The 24000-nt window shown below is 48.4% G+C and overlaps 1 protein-coding gene across 8 annotated transcripts in view; it reads right to left on the reverse strand.

The window, feature by feature from the left end:
- The window catches only part of dacha (dachshund a), a 136313-nt gene that overhangs the window by 24809 nt on the left and 87504 nt on the right, over positions 1 to 24000 (reverse strand). For 5 of the 8 annotated variants that reach the window (XM_042309100.1, XM_042309103.1, XM_042309096.1 and 2 more), the window contains exons 3-5: positions 22754 to 22906; positions 1344 to 1496; positions 690 to 862 (exon numbers count right to left, since the gene is read on the reverse strand). In XM_042309100.1, coding sequence (XP_042165034.1) covers positions 690 to 862; positions 1344 to 1496; positions 22754 to 22906 — 479 coding nt within the window. The remainder of the gene's footprint in view (positions 1 to 689; positions 863 to 1343; positions 1497 to 22753; positions 22907 to 24000) is intronic. The other 3 variants (XM_042309101.1, XM_042309099.1, XM_042309102.1) reach the window with 1 other exon arrangement.

A 24000-nucleotide genomic window follows, 5' to 3' on the forward strand; every position in this document is an offset into this window, starting at 1 on the left:
AAACGCAAATAAAGGAATTCGCTCAATCGATCAACCTGATGCTGGAAAATAGCAACAGGAAATGAAAGTATGGATTCCAAAGGCATTATGGGAACATAACAGATTTTTGTGTGGTTGTGTGTGTCTGTCTATCTGTGTGTATCTGTGTGTGTGATATATCCCTTGCCTGTTCTCTAAGCCCCTGGCTGTCTCTGACACGAGCCATGAGTCTCAGCGATACACACACACACACACATTCCCGTAGCAGTCTGCCAACCCCCTGTGTAGGACACATTTACCCATCCTCTCTGTTCTGGCCTCATGTGGGGAGACGGAAGGAAAGAATCTACTCAGTATACTCAACCATATCTACAGATCTCTAAATACATCCATGAGGATTGCATACTAATGACATAAAAGCCCTCTGTTTTCTTATGTCGATATTAACATGCTTTCCAACGTGGAATTCTACTCATTACTGGCCTCTAGAGCTGAATTCCGCCCCTCGTCAACAGTGCTGTTATTGTAGCCACAGCCTAACATGCATTTTAAACGGGATGAATGTCTCTCACTTTCTGCACATTCGGTTCTCATATCACTAGTGGTGTAGTGAGCAGTGTTGAAATACATTCACAGATGGATGGTATGAACTGTGAACATGTGTGTGTGTGTGTGTGTGTGTGCATATGTGTGTGTCTCTTTTGTCTTACCTTGATGACAGACGCTCCTGCTCTGGACAAGGGGCTGTGCATCTGAGCTGCAGCGGCCATGTTTGCGATGGTGTTCAGGTGGTTCATCTGGTTCATTGCCATGGCAACAGAGGCAGGCGGCAGGCTGACGGGCAGCAGGGGGTGGGGCATCATCATGAATGGAAGGTCCAGTCCTGCAGAGAGAGAGAAGAGACAGAGTTGGGAGAGAGATAGAGATAGAGAGAGAGAGAGAGAGAGAGAGAGAGAGAGAGAGGGGGGGGAGAGAGAGAGAGAGAGAGAGAGAAAGAGAGAGGGGGAGGAGAGAGAGAGAGAGAAAGAGAGAGCGAGGGGAGGAGAGAGAGAGAGAGAGAGAGAGGGGGAGAGAGAGTGAGAGGGGGAGAGAGAAAGAGAGAGACAGAAAACAGAGAGAGAGAGAGAGAGAGAGAAAGAAGGGGGAGAGAGAAATATATATATATATATAGAGAGAGATGAGAGAGAGATGGATGGATGTTTAACCTTTTCCTACACAGCACACTATTACACTTTATTAGATACGTTTGTATCGCTTAAACCATAGCACTGACAGACGACCATACAGAGTTGGTGACAGACTGAGGGAGACGTGTGGGGAAAGGGGAAGAAGGCAGGATGAGTGTGTGCAGGCGTCTGACTCACGGTTGGCCAGTAGGTGGTTCTGCTGCAGAGAGCTGAGGTGGGAGCTGGACAGGCCGTGCTGCCCTGACAGGCCTGCGTGACCGAGGCCGTGGGCAGCGCCGGAGGAGGGGGGAGACTGGAGCTTCTCTTTGTCCCAGGAGGACTCGCTGCCGCCTGGGGACACATACAGGGGAGACAAGCGGAGGGAGGTGAGCAGGAGGTGCCCGCCTACACAACAGCCCAGCAGCACACATCCCAATGGCATGAGACTAGGGTGGCCTGTGAAAGCATAGCCCTGCCTTGTGAAGACCATGTAAACAGCCTTTAAATGACCACTGCAGGTCCCTGTGAGGTCCACATTCAGGCTGGGTTACAGCTGAGATATGCTACTGTACGGCCGAGTAGAGTAGCGTTGGGCGCTGTATTGCAGTGATCACTACAGGCAGGCAGGCCATCCATTAGAACGAGGCAGAACGTGACACAGGAAATCACCTATTTCCTGTCAATTCCCAGCTCGGGGCCCTTAAAGGGTTAACACGTTCCAGTCAACGCTATTCGCGGCTGAGTGTCTCATATACATAAATAAATCAATAAAATGAAATGTAATGGAAGCCCAGTGGTGAGGAACCATAAAAAGACCTAAGTAGAGTTACGGAAGGGAGGGTGGGGGTGGGGGGAGGAAGCAAACGCGAGAGGAGTCGAAATCATTGTTCAATTCTGCTTAATAAGCAACTGAAGTCCTCCGAGTGAAATGCCAGATGGTGTTTTTGCAACAGATTGCAGTGAGTGATTCTTCTAATAATAATGCGAATTAAATTCTTCCTCTGTAGGATCCCCCTGCTTTTCAGCGGGGACCCATTTGAATGAGAGAAGAAAAAGAGAGAAGAAAAAAAAAAAACGGTTAAACCAATGGCTGAGTCCAACACCTGAGGCTCAGGGTCCCTTCGCAAGAGTGTGTGTATTTGAGACACGGTGCGCAACGTCTGTGTTGAAGAGAGAGCATTGTTCAAGCCTGCAAGTAGGTTTGAGCACGAGTGTGTTGTGGTCCACGACCGCCAAAGACAAAAAGGGATATTGGGAGAGCAGTGTGTATTCAAATGTATCGGGAATGAAACAAAAGGACAACGAGAGGGATATGTCTGGGAGGACAGATGAAAACAAGTAGGGTAACAGCTCCAGTTATGAAAGGCTCCATCGGGTACACACTTCTTCTAAGTGCTATCCGATATTCTTAAGCGGCCCTGGAGAAGTTATAAGACCGCCAAGTAATCCTGGAAAGGATGAGACCTTTCAAACAAAAAGACGAGAGCACTGAAAGACCGAATAAAGGCTTAGCGATGAATGTCTTCAAAATCCCCTCCGTTCCAGGCGCTTTGGAGAGAATGGGGCCTGAAGGGCACAGAGGAGAGCCAGGTCTCAGGAGAGCCTATCCCTCAGTACAGGTCTACTGGGAGCGGTTCGCCCGGAGCTCCTCCCTCCTAACGCAGCGGCAGCCTCTAACTTTTACTGGAGGTCCAATGACTCAACCGTTTGACCTTGGTGACCGGACCACTTCAGTGGCAATTCGGCTCGGACTTGAAGTTCCCGTCGGTGCAGTATATCAGAGGGCGGGGGTGCTAAAAAGTCCCCAGCAATGGTGCTGATGGCCCATTTGGGCTGCATCCAAGGGCTCCCCCAGCGTTGGCTAGAGGCGTAATTAGCCAGAGACCCTGCCAACGTAGAGAGAGAGAGAGAGAGAGAGAGAGAGAGAGAGAGAGAGAGAGAGAGAGAGAGAGAGAGAGAAAGAGAGAGAGAGAGAGAGAGAGAGAAAGGGGGAGAGAGAGAGAGAGAGAGAGAGAGAGAGAGAGAGAAAGGGGGAGAGAGAAATGCCATTAAGGCAGCGATTCTGCGCCCTGTCCATCCGTCAGTCATGCTTTGAGTATGTGTCCATCAGGGTGCGTCTCCTTAGCCCTCGCTGACAGAGCTGGTTAACAGGATGCTTTAAAAAGCTCAGTGTAATTACACCGCCCCGACACTACACTACACTGGACCTGAGACCCCCATCCTCTACCCTCCCTTAGCCCAAAACCTAAGACATGTCTCACACCTCCTCTGTCGGTCTCTCCAGCTTAGCGTATGTCTCTCTATCTTGCTGTCATCTCTCTTTTTTTCTCTCTCTCTCAATTTCTTTCCGTCTCTCCCTCTCCCTCTCCCTCATCCCGTCTCTCTCTCTCTCTATCTTTCTTTCATATCTCTCTCAGGTTCGCTCCATCTCTACCTTTCCATCTCCCCACCTCTCTCCCCCTCTCCTTCCCTCTTCCCCCTCTTCCCCCTCCTCTCTCTCTCCCCCTCTTCTCCCCCTCCTCTCTCTTCTCCCCCCTCTCTCTCCCCCTCTCCCCCACTTCTCCCCCTCTTCTCCCCCCCCTCCTCTCTCTTCCCCCCCCCTCTCCCCCCTCTCTCCATGGGAAATCAATTAAGCCTGGCTGATCCAAGGACATTCAGTTACAGCAACGCAGCAGAGGAAAATTACGGCTCAGCGACACCTTATTCTCAGGGATCAGTAATTATGCCCCGAGGAAAAGCGCTGTTTCACTGTGCATGCACTCTCAACTAGATATCCATGTCAAATACGGAAAGTAACCCAACAACAATCACTTCAATAGTCATGGCCTGTACATACTACAGCACATGGTGTTATTCTATCAGTCTATGCTGGTATATATCCCTTCTGTCAGATATATTTATCTGGGTACTATCTGGTTCGACGCATCTATGAAATTGAACTTAGAAACTACAGACAAATGATAAGATACACAGGTGACGGCCAAAAAGGATGGAAAACACAAGGAAATGAGGGACACAAAGTGTATTGGAAGCAGCTGCTTCCACACAGGTGTGCTTCCTGAGTTAATTAAGCAATTAACATCCCATCATGCTTAGGGTCATGTATAAAAAAAATTCAGCATGCCATTGTTTTGGCTACAATGGCTCTGCCCCCCCATAGGATGAAAATTCCCCCAATCCACAGGGGCAAGAGTGGTCACTAAATGGTTTGACGAGCGTGAAAACGATGTAAACCATATGCCACTGCCGTCTCAGTCCCCGGATCTCAACCCGATGGAACACTTATGGGAGATTCTGGAGCGGCGCCTGAGACGGCGTTTTCCACCACCATCAACAAAACACCAAACGATGGCATATCTCGTGGCAGAACGGTGTCGCATCCCTCTAATAAAGTTCCAGACGATTGTAGAATCGATGCCAGGGCGCATAGAAGCTGTTCTGGCTGGTAATGACCCAACGCCCTATTAAGACATTGTATGATGGTGTTTTCTTTATTTTGGCACTACTTTATTAGTCCACACGGCAGGGATCATCAACTAGATTCAGCTGCGGGATGACTCTTTTTATTGGGCGGATGGTCAGGGGGCGGGAACATGATTGTAAATCATTTGTGGACCGCAAATTGACCACAAGAAGCCAAACAGATATTTGACTAAAACAGAAGCGTTTCGTATACGGTCGCACACACTGAGTGTAGAAAAACATTAGGAACACCTTCCTAACATTGAGTTGCACCTCCTTTGAAGTTAGTGCTTTCAAACGCTCGATAATTGTGTGAAGGTCCATTCTTTAACGTCCTGATTGTTATGTAGTTGGAGATGGGATCCATTGGAAGAAAAATGCGTCGCTTGAAAAATCAAGGGAAAATCTGCTCATGGCAGAGGTTGTGTAAAATGCTACTTTTATCAAAAACTACAGATTCAGCACCCAAGAAAGGCTTGAAGTTACACAGGACAAAAAAAATGGACATTTAAGAGACAAAGCATTAAATAATAGACATTTTGACAAGTATTGACTGATAGTGACTTGATGTAGTTGGCGGTACACACTTCTGGGAGCATCACAACTTAGATGACGTTATACACTGAGTGTACAAAACATTAGGAACACCTTCCTAACATTGAGTTGCACCCCCCTTTCCCCTCAGAACAGACTCAATTCGTCGGAGCATGGACTCTACAAGGTGTCGAAAGCATTCTACAGTGGTGCTGGCCCATGTTGACTCCAATGCTTCCCTCGGTTGTGTCAAATTGGCTGGATGTCCTTTGGGTGGTGGACCATCCTTAATACACACAGGAAACTGTTGAGTGTGAAAAACCCAGCAGCGTTGCAGTTCTTGACACACTCAAACTTTTGCGATTGGCACCTACTACCATACATTGTTCAAAGGTACTTAAATGACCCTCTGAATGGCACACATACACAATCCATGTCTCAAGGCTTAAAAATCATTCTTTAACCTGTCTCCTCCACTTCATCTACACTGATTGAAGTGGATTTAACAATTGACCAATAAGGGATCATAGCTTTCACCTGCATTCACCAGGTCAATCTATATCATGAAAAGAGCAGGTGTTCCTCAAGTTTTGTCAAATTTGTGAATATCTTTCTATTATGTGTAGCAATACTTTGGAACAGATTTCCACAATTAAAATCACTTGGAGCTGATTTGCTGGTGTTTTTACAGTCTTTTATGTCCAACAAATCCACGTAAAGCTTAATAAAGAGCAGTGATACTAGGCAGTGATACTAGGCAGTGATACTAGGCAGTGATACTAGGCAGAGATACTAGGCTGTGATACTAGTCAGAGCAGTGATACTAGGCTGTGATACTAGTCAGAGCAGTGATACTAGGCAGTGATACTAGGCAGTGATACTAGGCTGTGATACTAGTCAGAGCAGTGATACTAGGCAGTGATACTAGGCAGTGATACTAGGCAGTGATACGAGGCAGAGCAGTGATACTAGGCAGTGATACTAGGCAGAGCAGTGATACTAGGCAGAGCAGTGATACTAGGCAGTGATACTAGGCTGTGATACTAGTCAGAGCAGTGATACTAGGCAGTGATACTAGGCAGTGATACTAGGCAGTGATACTAGGCAGAGCACTGATACTAGGCAGTGATACTAGGCTGTGATACTAGTCAGAGCAGTGATACTAGGCAGAGCAGTGATACTAGGCAGTGACACTAGGCAGAGCAGTGAAACTAGGCAGTGATACTAGCCAGAGTAGTGATACTAGGCAGAGCAGTGATACTAGCCAGAGCAGTGATACTAGGCAGTGATACTAGCCAGAGCAGTGATACTAGCCAGAGTAGTGATACTAGGCAGAGCAGTGATACTAGCCAGAGCAGTGATACTAGCCAGAGTAGTGATACTAGGCAGAGCAGTGATACTAGCCAGAGCAGTGATACTAGGCAGTGATACTAGCCAGAGCAGTGATACTAGCCAGAGCAGTGATACTAGGCAGAGATACTAGGCAGTGATACTAGGCAGTGATACTAGCCAAAGCAGTGATACTAGGCAGTGAAACTAGGCAGTGGTACTAGGCAGTGATACTAGGCTGTGATACTAGGCTGTGATACTAGGCTGTGATAGTAGGCAGTGATACTAGGCAGTGATAGTAGGCAGTGATACTTGCCAGAGTAGTGATACTAGGCAGTGATACTAGGCAATGATACTAGCCAGAGCAGTGATACTAGGCAGTGATACTAGCCAGAGCAGTGATACTAGGCAGTGATACTAGCCATAGCAGTGATACTAGGCAGTGATACTAGCCAGAGCAGTGATACTAGGCAGTGATACTAGCCAGATCAGTGATACTAGTCAGTGATACTAGCCAGAGTAGTGATACTAGGCAGTGATACTAGCCAGAGCAGTGATACTAGGCAGTGATACAAGGCAGTGGTACTAGGCAGTGATACTAGGCAGTGATACTAGCCAGAGCAGTGATACTAGGCAGTGATACTAGCCAGAGCAGTGCTACCAGGCAGTGATACTAGCCAGAGCAGTGATACTAGGCAGTGATACTAGGCAGTAATAGTAGGCAGTGATACTAGCCAGAGCAGTGATACTAGGCAGAGCAGTGATACTAGCCAGAGTAGTGATACTAGGCAGAGCAGTGATACTAGCCAGAGTAGTGATACTAGGCAGAGTGGTGATACTAGGCAGTGATACTAGCCAGAGCAGTGATACTAGCCAGAGCAGTGATACAAGCCATAGCAGTGATACTAGGCAGAGCAGTGATACTAGCAAGAGCAGTGATACTAGCCAGAGCAGTGATACTAGCCAGAGCAGTGATACTAGGCAGTGATACTAGCCAGAGCAGTGATACTAGCCAGAGCAGTGATACTAGGCAGAGCAGTGATACTAGGCAGAGCAGTGATACTAGCCAGAGCAGTGATACTAGCCAGAGCAGTGATACTAGGCAGTGATACTAGCCAGAGCAGTGATACTAGCCAGAGCAGTGTTACAAGCCATAGCAGTGATACTAGGCAGAGCAGTGATACTAGCAAGAGCAGTGATACTAGGCAGAGCAGTGATACTAGCCATAGCAGTGATACTAGGCAGAGCAGTGATACTAGCAAGAGCAGTGATACTAGCCAGAGCAGTGATACTAGCCAGAGCAGTGTTACAAGCCATGGCAGTGATACTAGGCAGAGCAGTGATACTAGCCAGAGCAGTGATACAAGCCATAGCAGTGATACTAGGCAGAGCAGTGATACTAGCAAGAGCAGTGATACTAGCCAGAGCAGTGATACTAGCCAGAGCAGTGATACTAGGCAGTGATACTAGCCAGAGCAGTGATACTAGCCAGAGCAGTGTTACAAGCCATAGCAGTGATACTAGGCAGAGCAGTGATACTAGCAAGAGCAGTGATACTAGGCAGTGATACTAGCCAGAGCAGTGATACTAGCCAGAGCAGTGATACAAGCCATGGCAGTGATACTAGCCAGAGCAATGATACAAGCCAGAGCAGTGATACTAGCCAGAGCAGTGATACTAGCAAGAGCAGTGATACTAGCCAGAGCAGTGATACTAGCCAGAGCAGTGATACTAGCAAGAGCAGTGATACTAGCCAGAGTAGTGATACTAGGCAGAGCAGTGATACTAGGCAGTGATACTAGCCAGAGCAGTGATAATAGGCAGTGATACTAGCCAGAGCAGTGATACTAGGCAGAGCAGTGATCCTAGGCAGTGATATTAGCCAGAGCAGTGATACTGGGCAGTGATACTAGCCAGAGCAGTGATACTAGCCAGAGCAGTGATACTAGCCAGAGTAGTGATACTAGGCAGAGCAGTGATACTAGCCAGAGAAGTGATACTAGGCAGTGCAGTGATACTAGGCAGTGATACTAGCCAGAGCAGTGATACTAGGCAGTGATACTAGCCAGAGCAGTGAAACTAGCCAGAGCAGTGATACTAGCAAGAGCAGTGATACTAGCCAGAGTAGTGATACTAGGCAGAGCAGTGATACTAGGCAGTGATACTAGCCAGAGCAGTGATAATAGGCAGTGATACTAGCCAGAGCAGTGATACTAGGCAGAGCAGTGATCCTAGGCAGTGATATTAGCCAGAGCAGTGATACTGGGCAGTGATACTAGCCAGAGCAGTGATACTAGCCAGAGCAGTGATACTAGCCAGAGTAGTGATACTAGGCAGAGCAGTGATACTAGCCAGAGAAGTGATACTAGGCAGTGCAGTGATACTAGGCAGGCAGTGATACTAGCCAGAGCAGTGATACTAGGCAGTGATACTAGCCAGAGCAGTGATACTAGGCAGAGCAGTGATCCTAGGCAGTGATATTAGCCAGAGCAGTGATACTGGGCAGTGATACTAGCCAGAGCAGTGATACTAGCCAGAGCAGTGATACTAGGCAGAGCAGTGATATTAGCCAGAGCAGTGATACTGGGCAGTGATACTAGCCAGAGCAGTGATACTAGCCAGAGCAGTGATACTAGCCAGAGCAGTGATACTTGGCAGAGCAGTGATACTAGCCAGAGCAGTGATACTAGGCAGAGCAGTGATACTAGGCAGAGCAGTGATACTAGGCAGTGATACTAGGCAGAGCAGTGATACTAGCCAGAGCAGTGATACTAGCCAGAGCAGTGATACTAGCCAGAGCAGTGATACTTGGCAGAGCAGTGATACTAGCCAGAGCAGTGATACTAGTCAGAGCAGTGATACTAGGCAGAGCAGTGATACTATCCAGAGCAGTGATACTATCCAGAGCAGTGATACTAGGCAGAGCAATGATACTAGGCAGAGCAGTGATACTAGGCAGAGCAGTGATACTAGCCAGAGCAGTGATACTAGTCAGAGCAGTGATACTAGGCAGAGCAGTGATACTATCCAGAGCAGTGATACTATCCAGAGCAGTGATACTAGGCAGAGATGATACAATGATACTAGGCAGAGCAGTGATACTAGGCAGAGCAGTGATACTAGGCAGAGCAGTGATACTAGGCAGAGCAATGATACTAGGCAGAGCAGTGATACTATCCAGAGCAATGATACTAGGCAGAGCAGTGATACTAGGCAGAGCAGTGATACTAGGCAGAGCAATGATACTAGGCAGAGCAGTGATACTAGGCAGAGCAGTGATACTAGGCAGAGCAGTGATACTAGGCAGAGCAGTGATACTAGGCAGAGCAGTGATACTAGGCAGAGCAGTGATACTAGGCAGAGCAGTGATACTAGGCAGAGCAGTGATACTAGGCAGAGCAGTGATACTAGCCAGAGCAGTGATACTAGGCAGAGCAGTGATACTAGGCAGAGCAGTGATACTAGCCAGAGCAGTGATACTAGGCAGAGCAGTGATACCATCAGAGCAGTGATACTAGGCAGAGCAGTGATACTAGGCAGAGCAGTGATACTAGGCAGAGCAGTGATACTAGGCAGATTAGTGATACTAGGCAGAGCAGTGATACTAGGCAGAGCAATGATACTAGCCAGAGCAGTGATACTAGCCAGAGCAATGATACTAGCCAGAGCAATGATACTAGGCAGAGCAGTGATACTAGCCAGAGCAGTGATACTAGGCAGTGATACTAGGCAGTGATACTAGCCAGAGCAGTGGTACTAGGCAGAGATACTAGCCAGAGCAGTGATACTAGGCAGTGATACTAGCCAGAGCAGTGGTACTAGGCAGTGATACTAGCCAGAGCAGTGATACTAGTCAGAGCAGTGATACTAGCCAGAGCAGTGATACTAGGCAGAGCAGTGATACTAGCCAGAGCAGTGATACTAGGCAGAGCAGTGATACTAGGCAGAGCAGTGATACTAGGCAGAGCAGTGATACTAGGCAGAGCAGTGATACTAGCCAGAGTAGTGATACTAGGCAGAGCAGTGATACTAGGCAGAGCAGTGATACTAGCCAGAGCAGTGATACTAGGCAGAGCAGTGATACTAGGCAGAGCAGTGATACTAGGCAGAGCAGTGATACTAGGCAGAGCAGTGATACTAGGCAGAGCAGTGATACTAGGCAGAGCAGTGATACTAGGCAGAGCAGTGATACTAGGCAGAGCAGTGATACTAGGCAGAGCAGTGATACTAGGCAGAGCAGTGATACTAGGCAGAGCAGTGATACTAGGCAGAGCAGTGATACTAGCCAGAGCAGTGATACTAGGCAGAGCAGTGATACTAGGCAGAGCAGTGATACTAGGCAGAGCAGTGATACTAGGCAGAGCAGTGATACTAGGCAGAGCAGTGTGCAGGTTTCTTCTTTTCTTTCTCATGTCCAACAATTAAACACATGGGGAACCCTGCCATACAGAATGGACATGTGTGTTCTACTTCCCCCAACTCCTCTGATATACACACACACACACACACACACACACACACACACACACACACACACACACACACACACACACACACACACACACACACAGACACACACACACACACACACAGACAGAAACACACAAAATAGCTGAAAAGGTGCAGAGAGGGGGGAATTTGGAGGCTTGGCCAGTGCCACTCCAGACCCCCTTTGGTCCAGTGTATTTGACTAGAGCTATTGGCCTGGTTTCAGCTAGGTCTACCATCTGTCCCCTCACCCTCACAGGGCTCCGGTCCTTACCTCCACAGTCTGGACATGCCGTGTGGTTCCTCAGAGACACACACATGGACAGACAGACAGAACAGTGCCGACATTATCCACAACCAACCCATCATCTGGCCTGGGAGGCTGCAGTGTCATGGTACTTTGCAATTCATTATACGTATGTTATGTCTGAGTTCAGTATGCCTTGAGAGGAATTACGTTCAAACCTTTGAGCAGCAGTAATGAGAGGATGCTATTTGTTAGTTGTTGTTATTTGCTCTGGTGGTCTAAGGGGGTTGGCAGAGGTCTATGATGACACATTGTTTGGGCTAGTAATGGGGTTGGGGTTCTTGGGGCCCCCTTCTGAGGTTCTACTGGGTTGACATTTTGGAGGTCACTGTGAGTTACGAGCGTGGCTGGGGGACCACGGGCCGTTCCCCTGGATGTGCGTGTCTGTATGTGTGGGAGCCGCAATGTAAACAGTGAGAGGATCGGTTTATGGGAGACCACCCTCTCCATTAGCACTGCCTTAACATGTTTACTACCCAGCAAACAAAACACATGGCAATCTTTCTCTCTCTCGCTCTCTCGCTCGCCCTCCCTCCCTCCCTCCCTCTCTTACTCTCTTACACACACCCTCTCTCTCACTCTCTCACTCTCTCTCTCGCTCTCTCACCCTCCCTCCCTCCCTCCCTCCCTCCCTCCCTCCCTCCCTCCCTCCCTCCCTCTCCCTCCCTCTCTCACTCTCTCTCACCCTCTCTCTCTCTCTCTTCCATTACCCTTGCTCTTCTGCAAGGGACAGTCTATTGTCTCCTAAAAACCACATTGATGGACTGTAAACTGGTGCGCTTTTTAAAGAGAAAGCTTGACTACACAGTAGTAGGCTATGTGTTATTGTCAGATGTACAGACAGAGAGCATTATGAAAGAGGATTAAGTTGTTAAATTAAAGATGGCCCTTCCTTTGTGAGTTGCTCTAGATTCCATTAATTGAGGTGATTGAATTTATCGAGTTTCTTCTTAGCGCTAATCATATCCCTAGCATGCCGACAGAGAGGTCAAACCACTCATTCCGTGAGGACTACATCTCTTCTTCTGTTCCACTCCTTCAAAGAAACCATTAGTGTTCACCAGGCTGGGAACAGAGAGGACGATCTGTGTTTCACTGGAACACCTTTCATCCAAACATACCGCATAGGAGAGGATAAACACAGACAGAGAGAGACACGCGCACACTTTGATAAACAGACGCGCGCGCGGGCGCTATCCGGGAGCACACTAACAGCTTGTAGCGGGTGCGGGCGGAGGGGCCGGCACGCTGGCACTCTGTTTGTCATATTTCTTGTGGGCCTCGCCATCTGCCGGGGTGGCATTTTCATGGCTGTTTACCCTGACTCCCGCCAAGGAATCATCTGCCACTGCATAATGCCGTCCGCGTGAAAAAAACGCGGATTAAGTTGGTAATGCAACTGAGACTATTGCTAATTTGCTGTAATTGGGAAGAAATGAAGATAAATGAGGGCGAGGAAGGCAAGGCAATCAGTGCGGCAGGCAGTACAGCTGTGCTTTTGGCCAATCTCCCCCCCTCCGGCCCCCCGCGCTCAACAAGGTACATGCAAATCCACACTAATGACAAATATGCTCGCCCCTCACCCAGCACTATCCCAACACTACCCCAGCACTGCAGCTCTGTGGCACGGCCTTCACTTTTCACCCAGTTTGATTCATTCTCATCTGAGACTGAGAAGAGTGTTGGCCATAAACAATGTCCTTCCTTTCACTCCTTCACTCCTGCCTAATAGGCAGGATAAGAATATTTCTACACCATTTCAATGAAATAAACCTAGTGTATTATCGCGACATTTCCTTTAATCAAAAAGAAAGAGTCTGGCTCAAACCCGAATCGGAGACCAGTTGATAGAAAAGCTAGTTCAAGTTGTGGCATTAATATTCCATAACACCTTGCACGTAGCCCTTCCAGTGCAGACCAGTGCAGGTTAACAGCAGTGATTAAGAGGCTGCTGGCTAAGATTGACATTTCTTTCCCTCCAACAGTGACAGTTAGGAGATGATTGGGGTGGGGGGTTGTGAGAATGGCAGTGGGTTTTAGGCTCTCTGCGGGATGCCCGCCGTGCCCTCCCTGCATCCTCTAGGGTTGTGCCAGGCAGCCCCTGGCATCCCCCTCCCTCTGCCAGATGTCCCTAAGACTACACCTCCGGTTCCAACCCAATCCCCACCCCCCAATAGAGGAGGCCCTCATAGACCTCAGTATAACTGCCACTCATCACCCCCACCACGAATCCGTATGTTTCTGAATATGCTGCTCTTGATGCTTGTGATCATACCGTTATACTTTATAAATGCAAGCAATTTCAATGCTAAACACTTGGGTAGTCTTAAAAACCTGCCTTAATCAAAAACCTGCCCAGGTCTGACAGGCTGGCAGAAGAACTAATTCAGCCTTGCAAATGGTGCATCTACTGTACAGCAGTAACAGCACTGTACCTAATGCAATTCACTGCAGCTAATCCCTAACAGCCCAGCACAGCCAGTTGGACAGACTTAATGTCTACCAGTGGTAAATCGTATTACTAGCCATGAGTCAGGTGTGAACATGTCTGTGAGAAGAGAAGCAGGGATTGCTGAGAGGGGGGGGGGGGGGGCTGGGGGGGGCTGTGGGGATCCTGGAGGGGGTCTGGTGTGAACATGTCTGTGAGAAGAGAAGCAGGGATTGCTGAGAGGACACAGGGAAATAAGTCTTTACGTATTTATGAAAATACCTGTTTAGCTGTGGGGGTGGCTGTGGGGATTGTCTGAGAGGACACAGGGAAATAAGTCTTTACGTATTTATGAAAATACCTGTTTACCTACCGGGGGCTGGGGGGGCTGTGGGGATCCTGGAGGGGGTCTGGTGGAACATGGCTGTGGGGATCCTGGGGGAAACCTATTTACACGCAATAACAAAGAAGTAATGAAGAAAAAAACATTTAAAAACATTTAAATTGTCAGTCATTAATTCCCTCCCAAAACAATGAGTACAACCCACCAGAGGCCCTGGCAGAAGAGGGTTGGAATTGAAAGGGAAAATGATTAAAGAGGTCTCTTAATGAAGTGTTAATTGCTGTGAGGAGAGGAATGGAAGTCGGAGGAGTTGAGCGGGTCTGACAGCGAGACAGAGGAGACAGGGCTTCTAGAACTACGGCGTCTGGAGCCCAGGCAACTCCCCGGCGTTTGAGGTGGAGGCCCACGGCCAGGCAGGGGAAGGCCAACAGGAAGATGATGGGGACACGTACTGTTATGACAAAATCAACTCTTAAATGCTGGTTTTCGGAGTGGAGGATTTTGAAGGCTAAGGGGATTCTGACAGACAGATCGTGACATTAAAGGGAGACACTGCGGCACCGTAGCGCTGGTGCTGCACGTGTCAATGACATGGTCATTTATCATGAATTAATCAAATGTCAGAACTATGCCATTAGTGTGTCCAGGCTTAATATTACGTCATTCAATGTAACCACAAACCATAAACATTTCTCTGGCCAAAAAACTGCATGTAATTTAGCATTCCTTGGAAATAATATAGCATTTTTAACCCCGGTATAATTCCCAGGGTATTTACAAGCAATCGTCAGACTTTGTCGTGGGTCACTTCCTGTTCCTGGTTCTGAGCATCTAAACGTCTGTGTTTTTTTGTAGTAAGATGGCTGAGTATTTTGCGTCCCCTTATCACAGAGACACATTAATGGCCATCAGAGTGCCTGGCTCCCTTTGAGCGGTTTACAGCGACGTGTCTTTGATTATAAGTAGTGCTCACCGCACGGAAAGGGAAGGAGACGCCTCTTTGATATCGCCCTGCGTTTACATATCAATGAGTTCCACCAAAGGCTGGCGCCGATTCTCCTCAACGCCATTCCCAGAAAACATTTGAGCCAAAGAAAGTGCATCGAACACGCAACCAATCTGGCACGAAACACGTGCACTTTCACGCACACACGCGCACAGATAGAAACACACACTCTCTCATACACTCTTACAGGAAAACATAAGCACTCAACCCCTTCATAAATAGTCAAACAGGCCCATGATAGAAAGTGTCTGAGTTTGGGATCCATCAAGTGTTTATCCTCTGCTGGCTACAGCTAATTTGGTATTTAGAGCTGAAAGTGTCTTTACAGGTTTTCATTAGGCATCATTTTGAGGCTCATTTGAAATCAATCCCCTCTCCGACGCTTCGGGCCCGCTCGGATGTCAGCCGGATGAAAAATGATCGGAGGCAGAGGGGCTCCTGACGGCCCCCCGTCCGCTGCGCTCGCCCACGCCGTTAATACAGTATCATCTGGTACCAAGAGCAGGCAATTCCCCCATCTCATTACCAACAGGATCTGTAGGTCATTACGCTGGATGGGTTCCCATTATCTGGACCAAGGGTTTTAGTCTAAAGATGGACGCCTTGCACCCTCCCTCTCCTCTAAACACACGCCCTCGCTCCTCTTCACCTGACTAACCTCGCTCACTCTCGAACACATCCACAGACACGGCGCCCAAGAGGTCAGTCTAAGGAGAGGGTCAGAGCGCCAGAGGAAAGGTCCTCCTCTACTCTGCTGTCCGTGTCACTCTGTTGAAGACACCCTGAAATGGCTTCCGTCAAGCAGTTGACCATAATTGTGACACTGCTGACATGGTCTCGTCAAGGTCGACACTCTGACTGGGAGAGGTGGAGAGGAGCGTTCATGTCATGCTCAGATCGTGCTTCTTCTTCTTTCACAAAGGGCTGCTGTCGTTGGTGACAGGTCTACCCTTCATGTCCATTTCCTGTGCGAACAACCCTGAGGCAGTGCACCCCGGGAGGGGTGGGGTGGGGGTGGGGAGGGGGGGGGGCTGGTGTCTCCAGCCCGCCCATGCGAGGACCACTGATTGGGCTGGTGTCTATCACCGTGTCGTGGCATTAGTGGTGGCTCTGCCGTGAGTACGTGCAGGCTTTCCTTGGCAGAGAGAGGAACAGGCGACACTGAGAAGCCAGACGCGAGTCTTATCTCGCTTTTCTCCGAGACATCTCATTTCATCCACAGAGCAGAGCCGGTCAGAGTGAGAGTCGTATTTGACCAGCCGGTTATCTGACACCGTAGGGTGGGCTAATCAATGGTGCTCCTCTCCAACACCCAGAGAAATGGGAGGGACACAGAGGATAGCATGTGTGCCGTGTATGAGAGGTCAATGGGATTGTCTGTGTTTATACCCGTGTGGCGTGTGAGCATTTCTGTGCAAACGTCATAGTGAATTTTACATTTGCCCTCTGCTCCAGTGATGTGTGTTCGTACATGTGTAAAAGTGTGTTCGTACATGTGTAACCTCCTGTATATACTAGAACCACTGGTGTGTAGTGTACAGTGTGTGTGTGTGTGTGTGTGTGTGTGTGTGTGTGTGTGTGTGTGTGTGTGTGTGTGTGTGTGTGTGTGTGTGTGTGTGTGTGTGTGTGTGTGTGTGTTCCAGCGTGTGCTGTGCGGCAGCCTCAGTGTGAGTGGTCAGTATGCAGCCCCTGTCCCTCTGAGGGCCATGATTTATGGGACATTAATTCCTGATGGCTGGAACTGGGAGAATATTTCAGCTGGAGGACGAAGGGCTGGAACATTTTCTGAGCCGTCAGCAGGAAAGACAGAACAGACCAGGGGTGCTTCAGCCATTTGAGGTGACAGCACTTCTCTGATCCATACACATAACCTGCACTTCTATTTGTTAGAGAGAGAGAGAGAGGCACTAGTCATGTCAGACGCAGGCCCACCGCGAACAGGGTTATCTGGCAGACTGTTATGGCGCAACTCATTATGGAAATGAATATAATAACGAGAGAGTGGACTCTTAAGGGAGCACAAAAACGGAATTCTGTATCCACGTCGTTCAGTGAGGTGCCTTGCTGAATTACATTGCGACTCTCGTTTTCAGTATTGACTGTGGTTTACATCAGTGCTGTTCATTTGGCTCCCACAAGGGGCAGTATAGTGAGCTCAGAGCCCGTGGGAGAGGGTCTGAAGAGAAGAACCGCAACACGGAGCTCAGTAACAGTATACTTAAACACACGGAACAGCAACAACAACACCAACACCAACAACAACAAAAAACACACTGATGATGTAATGACGATGTCAGGAATGTTGTGTCAAACGTGTCCGATGTCTTTCTGCAAATGAAACTTACTTGTTACAAAACAACGACTCTGCTGCACAAGTTCCAGAGAGGAGGACGCGTCCATGTGAAACAACAAGAGGGGCAGAGCCCAGGGGAACCACAGTGAAAGGTGATAGCTCTGACCCCAGCCCCCACAAGTCCAGCCGCGATCACCCTCACACTCGCCGCCACGCTGGTCAATACTGGACACGAAACAAACTGCTCAGGGCTATCCAGTGACACTGTCTCTCGGTCAGATAAAGGGAAGAGGGGTGTCTCCTGTTGCAGCTGTGTGGAGGAAGGAAGGGAGGGAGGAAGGGAGGGAGGAAGAGGGAGGGAGGAGGGAGGGAGGGAGGAAGGAAGGAAGGGAGGAAGGGAGGGAGGAAGGGAGGGAAGAAGGGGGAGGGAAGAAGGAAGGGAGGAAGGGAGGGAGGAAGGGAGGGAAGAAGGGAGGGAAAAAAGAGAGGGAGGAAGGGAGGGAAGAAGGGAAGGGAGGGAGGAAGGGAGGGAGGAGGGAGGGAAGAATGGAGGGAAGAAGGGAGGGAAGAAGGGAGGGAGGAAGGGAAGAGGGAGGAAGGGAGGGAGGAAGGAAGGAAGGGAGGAAGGGAGGGAGGAAGGGGAGGGAAGAAGGGAGGGAAGAAGGGAGGAAGGGAGGAAGGGAGGAAGAAGGGAGGAAGGGAGGGAAGAAAGGGAAGAATGGAGGGAAGAAGGAGGGAAAAAAGGGGGAGGGAGGGAAGGGAGGAGGGAAGAAGGGAGGAAGAAGGGAGGGAGGAGGGGAGGGAGGAAGGGAGGGAGGAAGGGAGGGAAGAAGGGAAGAAGGGAGGGAGGAAGGGAGGGAAGAAGGGAAAGGGGAAGGGAGGGAAGGAAGGGAGGAAGGGAGGGAGGAAGGGAGGGAAGAAGGGAGGGAAGAAGGGAGGGAGGAAGGGAGGGAAGAAGGGAGAGGGGAAGGGAGGGAAGAAGGGAGGGAAGAAGGGAGGGAGGAAGGGAGCGAAGAAGGGAGGGAGGAAGGGAAAGAAAAGGAAGTGTGAGATCTACCCCTTCTCTTCCAGTCTTCTCTTCTCTTGTGTTTTTCAAAATGGCCGACGAGACAGGAAGGGGCTGTTATCAAACAGGCCAATCAGACTAAACAAAAGTGACACTTGCCCAGCAAAGACACGGGGCTTCAAAAGAGGAGGGGAAAAAAGGAAAAGCGAGGTGAGCGATAGAGAGTAAAGAAGGAAAAAGTGCTGACCGGTTTGGTGGTTAGGGATTTGAAACGACTGCGCGCACACAGATCGCTAGGTGCCCACGCTTTCTCTATGAGCTTCCACTCTCTCTCTCGCTCTCTCTCTCTCTCTGTCTATCGCTCTCTCTCTCTCTACACCCACACCTGTTTTTTGCTAACTCTGCAAATCACGTGCCTGACAGACTCCAGATCCAGTTTAAATAATGCATGGGATTTCTCTTTTAACTTGTCAGTCGCAAAGGAAAAATATATCACTTCTTCTCTGATGTCATTTGTGACGGTGATTTTCCCTGACAGTACGCCATTAGACCAATGAGCCCCTTTTTGCTGGGCTATTCTTCTCCAGTCGCCTCGACCAGAAACACATGTTCTCCCTTTAGTAATCTCTTCCTTTTCCCCCCTTGTTAACAGGATTTCAGAGGCATATTTATATTTAAAGACACCATTTCACAGGAGCCCCTGTGCCTCTTTGCAGCTTTTCGGCTGTAAAAACCCAAAGAGTATAAACATCCTTTCAAACAGTCTCTCCGCGCCGAGAACCAACTTCTGCTCTGCACTTTAAGGAGACTCCCCAAAGTTAGACTGAGGGTTAAGCCAAATTGGTCAACTGATTACAGCGCTAAAAGAAAACGATCAAGCGTTCGTCAGCTCTCTCTCTGCCTCCAAAAGCGATGATTTCTAAGTGTTGCTTTTTTTGTCTTGAGAGAGGGGTGGGGAGGGGGGGTGTCGCTGTTTGAGGAGATATGGGAGGGAGAGAGATTGAAATCGTGCCTATCTCCGCTAACGGTTGTACGCAGATAGCTGAAGGTTTTCTTACAGCCCATCCCGCACGGAGGGGAAAACGCAGATTAGCTGGCCCTTTGATGTTCTCCAAAAAAGCAGCTTGCCTTCAGAGAGAGGGAGGGGGACCAAACACAGCCCCCGGGAACGCAGGAACGAGAAAGAAACAGGGAAAGAAAAGAGAGAAGGAGAGAGAGAGGGGTAGAGGGAAAAACAGAGACATCAGGCTTTGCAGCTGTCGTCTAGGGATCAGTGTCTTGGCCGCGGAAGAGAGAACGCAATGGGTTAAAGTCGGAAGGATATCTTCTGAAGCTGTTTGTTCAACTTAAGAGACGCGATTCGCTAGATCAGATTCCAACGTCCCTGCCCCACCACCACCCACCTCTCAACAAAGCGTGCTGCAAAACCAACCAGAAACCACAAGGCCTTTCTTCCAACTCTTTTTAGGGTCAAAGTGGATTTTACTGAGATGAAGCATGCTCCCCCTCCTTCTCCTCCCCCGTCTCTCTCAGGTGCTCTGGCTCTTGGTGGTGGGGTTGAGTCAAAGTCATATGAGAAGGCAAACCTGGGGGCCCAAATTTGCGTAGGCACACTTCGGAAAAGTCTCCCCCTGCACACACACACCCCTCTGCTAAACCACTCAGGGATCCGTTTTACAGGTAGTGTGAAGTTCGTCCCTTCAAATGCCTTCTGCATGAGGGCTTAACTCACTGGCTTCTTCATTTCGGAGAATGGAGTAGCCTGCTGAATTGTGGGTGACTTGTGTGACAGTGCTAGCTGACGCCCACTTGCACGGCAGTGTTTCACCGATCCACTGGACAGAAAGCCAGGAAAGCCTGCTGCCTCTCTGTAGTGATTATCAGCAGCATCATTATCATCATCATTATCCCTGGTGATGTGACAGAGAGGGGCCAGCTCACCGTAGTGCTGGTGTCAGGGAGGAGTACATTAGAGGGTCTGTGACAGAGTGGGACACACAGGCACCCAGCCCTCGCTACTGACACACCCTCTTCTCTCCATCCAGCTCTGTCATCTACGCCCAATCTCACGGCTGTCTCGTTACAATGTACTGGAGGAGATTTAACTATCGGTAATCATTTAGGTTGAGGTGTCACGTTACACCAATATTGCTACATGGCTTCATTTGTTCGGGAACATCAATTAGGCTCAGCAAGACAGCGGGATTCATGGACACTTTCTGCCTGCCTACTGTTGCCAAGGCCAGCCACTCTTTTACCGTGCAAACAGCATCACCCCAAAATACAAATAAATGAATCCAGTAAATACTTGTGTAAGTTCTCTGTTTCCAGCTAGCACATGTGGTTCCTTGGAGGCTAGCACATGTGGTTCCTTGGAAGCTAGCACATGTGGTTCCTTGGAAGCTAACACATGTGGTTCCTTGGAAGCTAGCACATGTGGTTCCTTGGAAGCTAGCACATGTGGTTCCTTGGAAGCTAGCACATGTGGTTCCTTGGAAGCTAGCACATTTGGTTCCTTGGAAGCTAGCACATTTGGTTCCTTGGAAGCTAGCACATTTGGTTCCTTGGAAGCTAGCACATGTGGTTCCTTGGAAGCTAGCACATGTGGTTCCTTGGAAGCTAGCACATTTGGTTCCTTGGGAAGCTAGCACATTTGGTTCCTTGGAAGCTAGCACATTTGGTTCCATTTGGTTCCTTGGAAGCTAGCACATTTGGTTCCTTGGAAGCTAGCACATTTGGTTCCTTGGAAGCTAGCACATTTGTTTCCTTGGAAGCTAGCACATTTGGTTCCTTGGAAGCTAGCACATTTGGTTCCTTGGAAGCTAGCACATTTGGTTCCTTGGAAGCTAGCACATTTGGTTCATTGGAAGCTAGCACATTTGGTTCCACGTTTGGTTCCCTGACCGCTAAAACGGAATGTTTTTTAAACATTCTGAGAATGGAAGTGAACATTTATTCTGGGAACATAGATTTTTAGTTGCAGGAAGGTTCTGAGAACGTTTTACTATGGTTCCCTGAAAGTTTTCTTGTGAGGATGTATTAACGTTCCGGGAACGGAAATTATAGGCGGTGTTAGAATAGCTCCCTTAAAGACTTTTAATAACACTGATAGCATAGGTTAACTGTTTGGAACTACACAGACAGGACACATGGAAATGTATTTACTTACGCATTAATCGTGTAAAAACATGTATTTTTTATTGTGGCACGGCGTCAGTGATATTCAAACCTATGATCTTCTGTTTTCTATCCATGGAATTAGTCCACTGCGCCACCAGGATGGAGCTAGCATGCCATCTTTTTTCTCTCGGTATGCTGAAGTACTGAAATTCCCACAGAAGAATGTTGTTTCTTAACGTTCTCGGAACAATTTGAGAACATGACTTTAAATAGAGCCACGAGGAAACCTGGTGGAAACGTTATGCTGAAGTACTACAATTCCCACAGGAGAACGTTGTTTCTCTGAACTATTTGAGAACATTCCCAAATGTCAAACCAGTTGGAGAACGTTCCTAGAACATGACCAACATTTTTATTCAATATAACTATCTTTAAACATTTAGAAAACGTTCTGTTATTTTTCTCAAGTTCCTTAAATGTTCCAAGTAACTATCCTGCACCATTCCCAGAATGTCGTGGGAAGGTTGTATGCAAAATAACCACAGGACAACACGCTCTCACCAAGCTCTAAGAAACATATGGTTCTCAGAACGTTTATGTGCTAGCTGGGTTTTCTTCCCTCGCAGGCCTTGTGTGTTTATATGTAAACAGTGTGAAGTATAAATAAGTGTGCACATCAGTTTGTCCTGTCTCTCTCTCTCTGTGTGTGTGTGTGTGTTTACTTGTCCCTCTACATATTCAGACTCATGTCTCTATCGGGGGCGTCTGCCGTGGCTCTGGGTGGTGATAAAGAAGGCTGTCTGCGTGGCGCCTCTATTACCCGGCCCGCCGCCACGCGCGTTGTTAGTCACACACGCTGCCATCACCGCCATCTAAATGCACGGTCAGGTCGCAGCCATTAAGGACGCCATTAGCCTCAATAAAATATGGCTAAAGCGAAAGCAACGCCAGGGCCAGAACCAATTACCTGTAGTCACGTGTGAAGCAGCCATGGAGAAAGAGACATGGCCAGTGGAAGTTTACAAGGAGACAAACCTTCCGCAGTCTCTACCTAACCTACCTCCTAGAGACGGCTAGACAGGCTATTAACACACTGGCTGTGGACTTGAACAGACACATCTGTTATTATTTGGGGGGCTAATATTTTCATTTGAGTTGACAGTCATAATACATATGTGAATGACCTTTATGATAAGGGTTTTCTGTCATAATTTCCTGTTTATTGTGCCTCAATAGTTGGATGTGGTAAATGTTTTTAAAAAGTACAGTATGTACGTTGCTGTGCCTCTGACCTGCGTTGGAGTTGAGCTCGTCGTTCTCTGACTCGGTCCCGTTCTGGCTGCCGGCTCCGTGGAGGTTGTTCATGGCCATCAGCTTCATCTTCTGCAGCTTCATAGCCTCGGCCATCGCTGCAGCCGTCAGCCCTGCAGGACAACACATAAATACTGTACACAAATCACACGCATACACAGCAAGGAAACACACACACACCTCAAATCCAAAAAATCTAATCCAGTGTTATTGGTCACATACACATATTCAGCAGGTGGTATTGCGGGTGTAGCGAAATGCTTGTGTCCCTCGCTCCAACAGTGCGGTAGTAGCTAACGATACCCGACAATACACACACATCTCAAAGTAAAAGAATGGGATTAAGAATGTCGGAGTGCTATTGACTAGAACACAGTAGAATACAGTACATACATATGAAATGGGTAAAACAGTATGTAAACATTATTCAAGTGATCAGTGTTCCATTATTAAAGTGACCAGTGTTCCATGTCTATATATGTAGGGCAGCAGCCTCTAAGGTGCCGGGTTGAGTAACCGGGTGACAGTGACTAAGTTCAGGGCAGGTTGCTGGAGGGAGGCCGGTTAGTGATGGATATAACAAAATGCACTACAAGGTAATACATTGGCAGATGTTCATACAGTATCACTGTAATACAGGCCTTTTGCAGCTCTTTAGAGTAGAACACAACTTGGATGCTGTGTCATGCTTTTTTTAAACTCTTTCAGTCCAAGCATGTGTACTTGGTCTCCAGAGACATGTCTATAGAGGAGCCAGAGTGAGGCTTTCACTGGCCCCAGGCCTCCCCTGACCCCTGCAATCCAGGGACAGCTGAGGGGAGCTGGGGCCGCTGATGGCGGTAGGGAGGGTCCCTCCCCGTCCGTCCCAGGAGAGCGCTCTCTCCCTGAGTCTCTCTAAGAAGCCCAGCTACCTACAGCTCATCAAGGGCTCCACAACCCCGGAAGCCATCATCACTCTGCCCAATTAGGCCCCTAATTAATTCAATTAGACGATGAAGGGACACATTAAGTAATTAATTAAATGACGACGCAATGCCTTCTTGCTTTGCCGTGATCTAAATTTCTTTGCAAATCAGGACAAAAAAATAGACATCTTTTTCATTTTCTCCCCAGGTTCATTCAGACAGTATATGTCACCTTGATCTAATTCATTAACGGAATCGCCTCGAACGGAATGGGAGACGTGTAAAAAAAAAAATGAAGAGAAAAAAAAGCTCATTCATTTATC

This window comes from Oncorhynchus tshawytscha, linkage group LG30 (assembly GCF_018296145.1).
Source record: "Oncorhynchus tshawytscha isolate Ot180627B linkage group LG30, Otsh_v2.0, whole genome shotgun sequence".
Classification (NCBI taxonomy): Eukaryota; Metazoa; Chordata; class Actinopteri; order Salmoniformes; family Salmonidae; genus Oncorhynchus; species Oncorhynchus tshawytscha.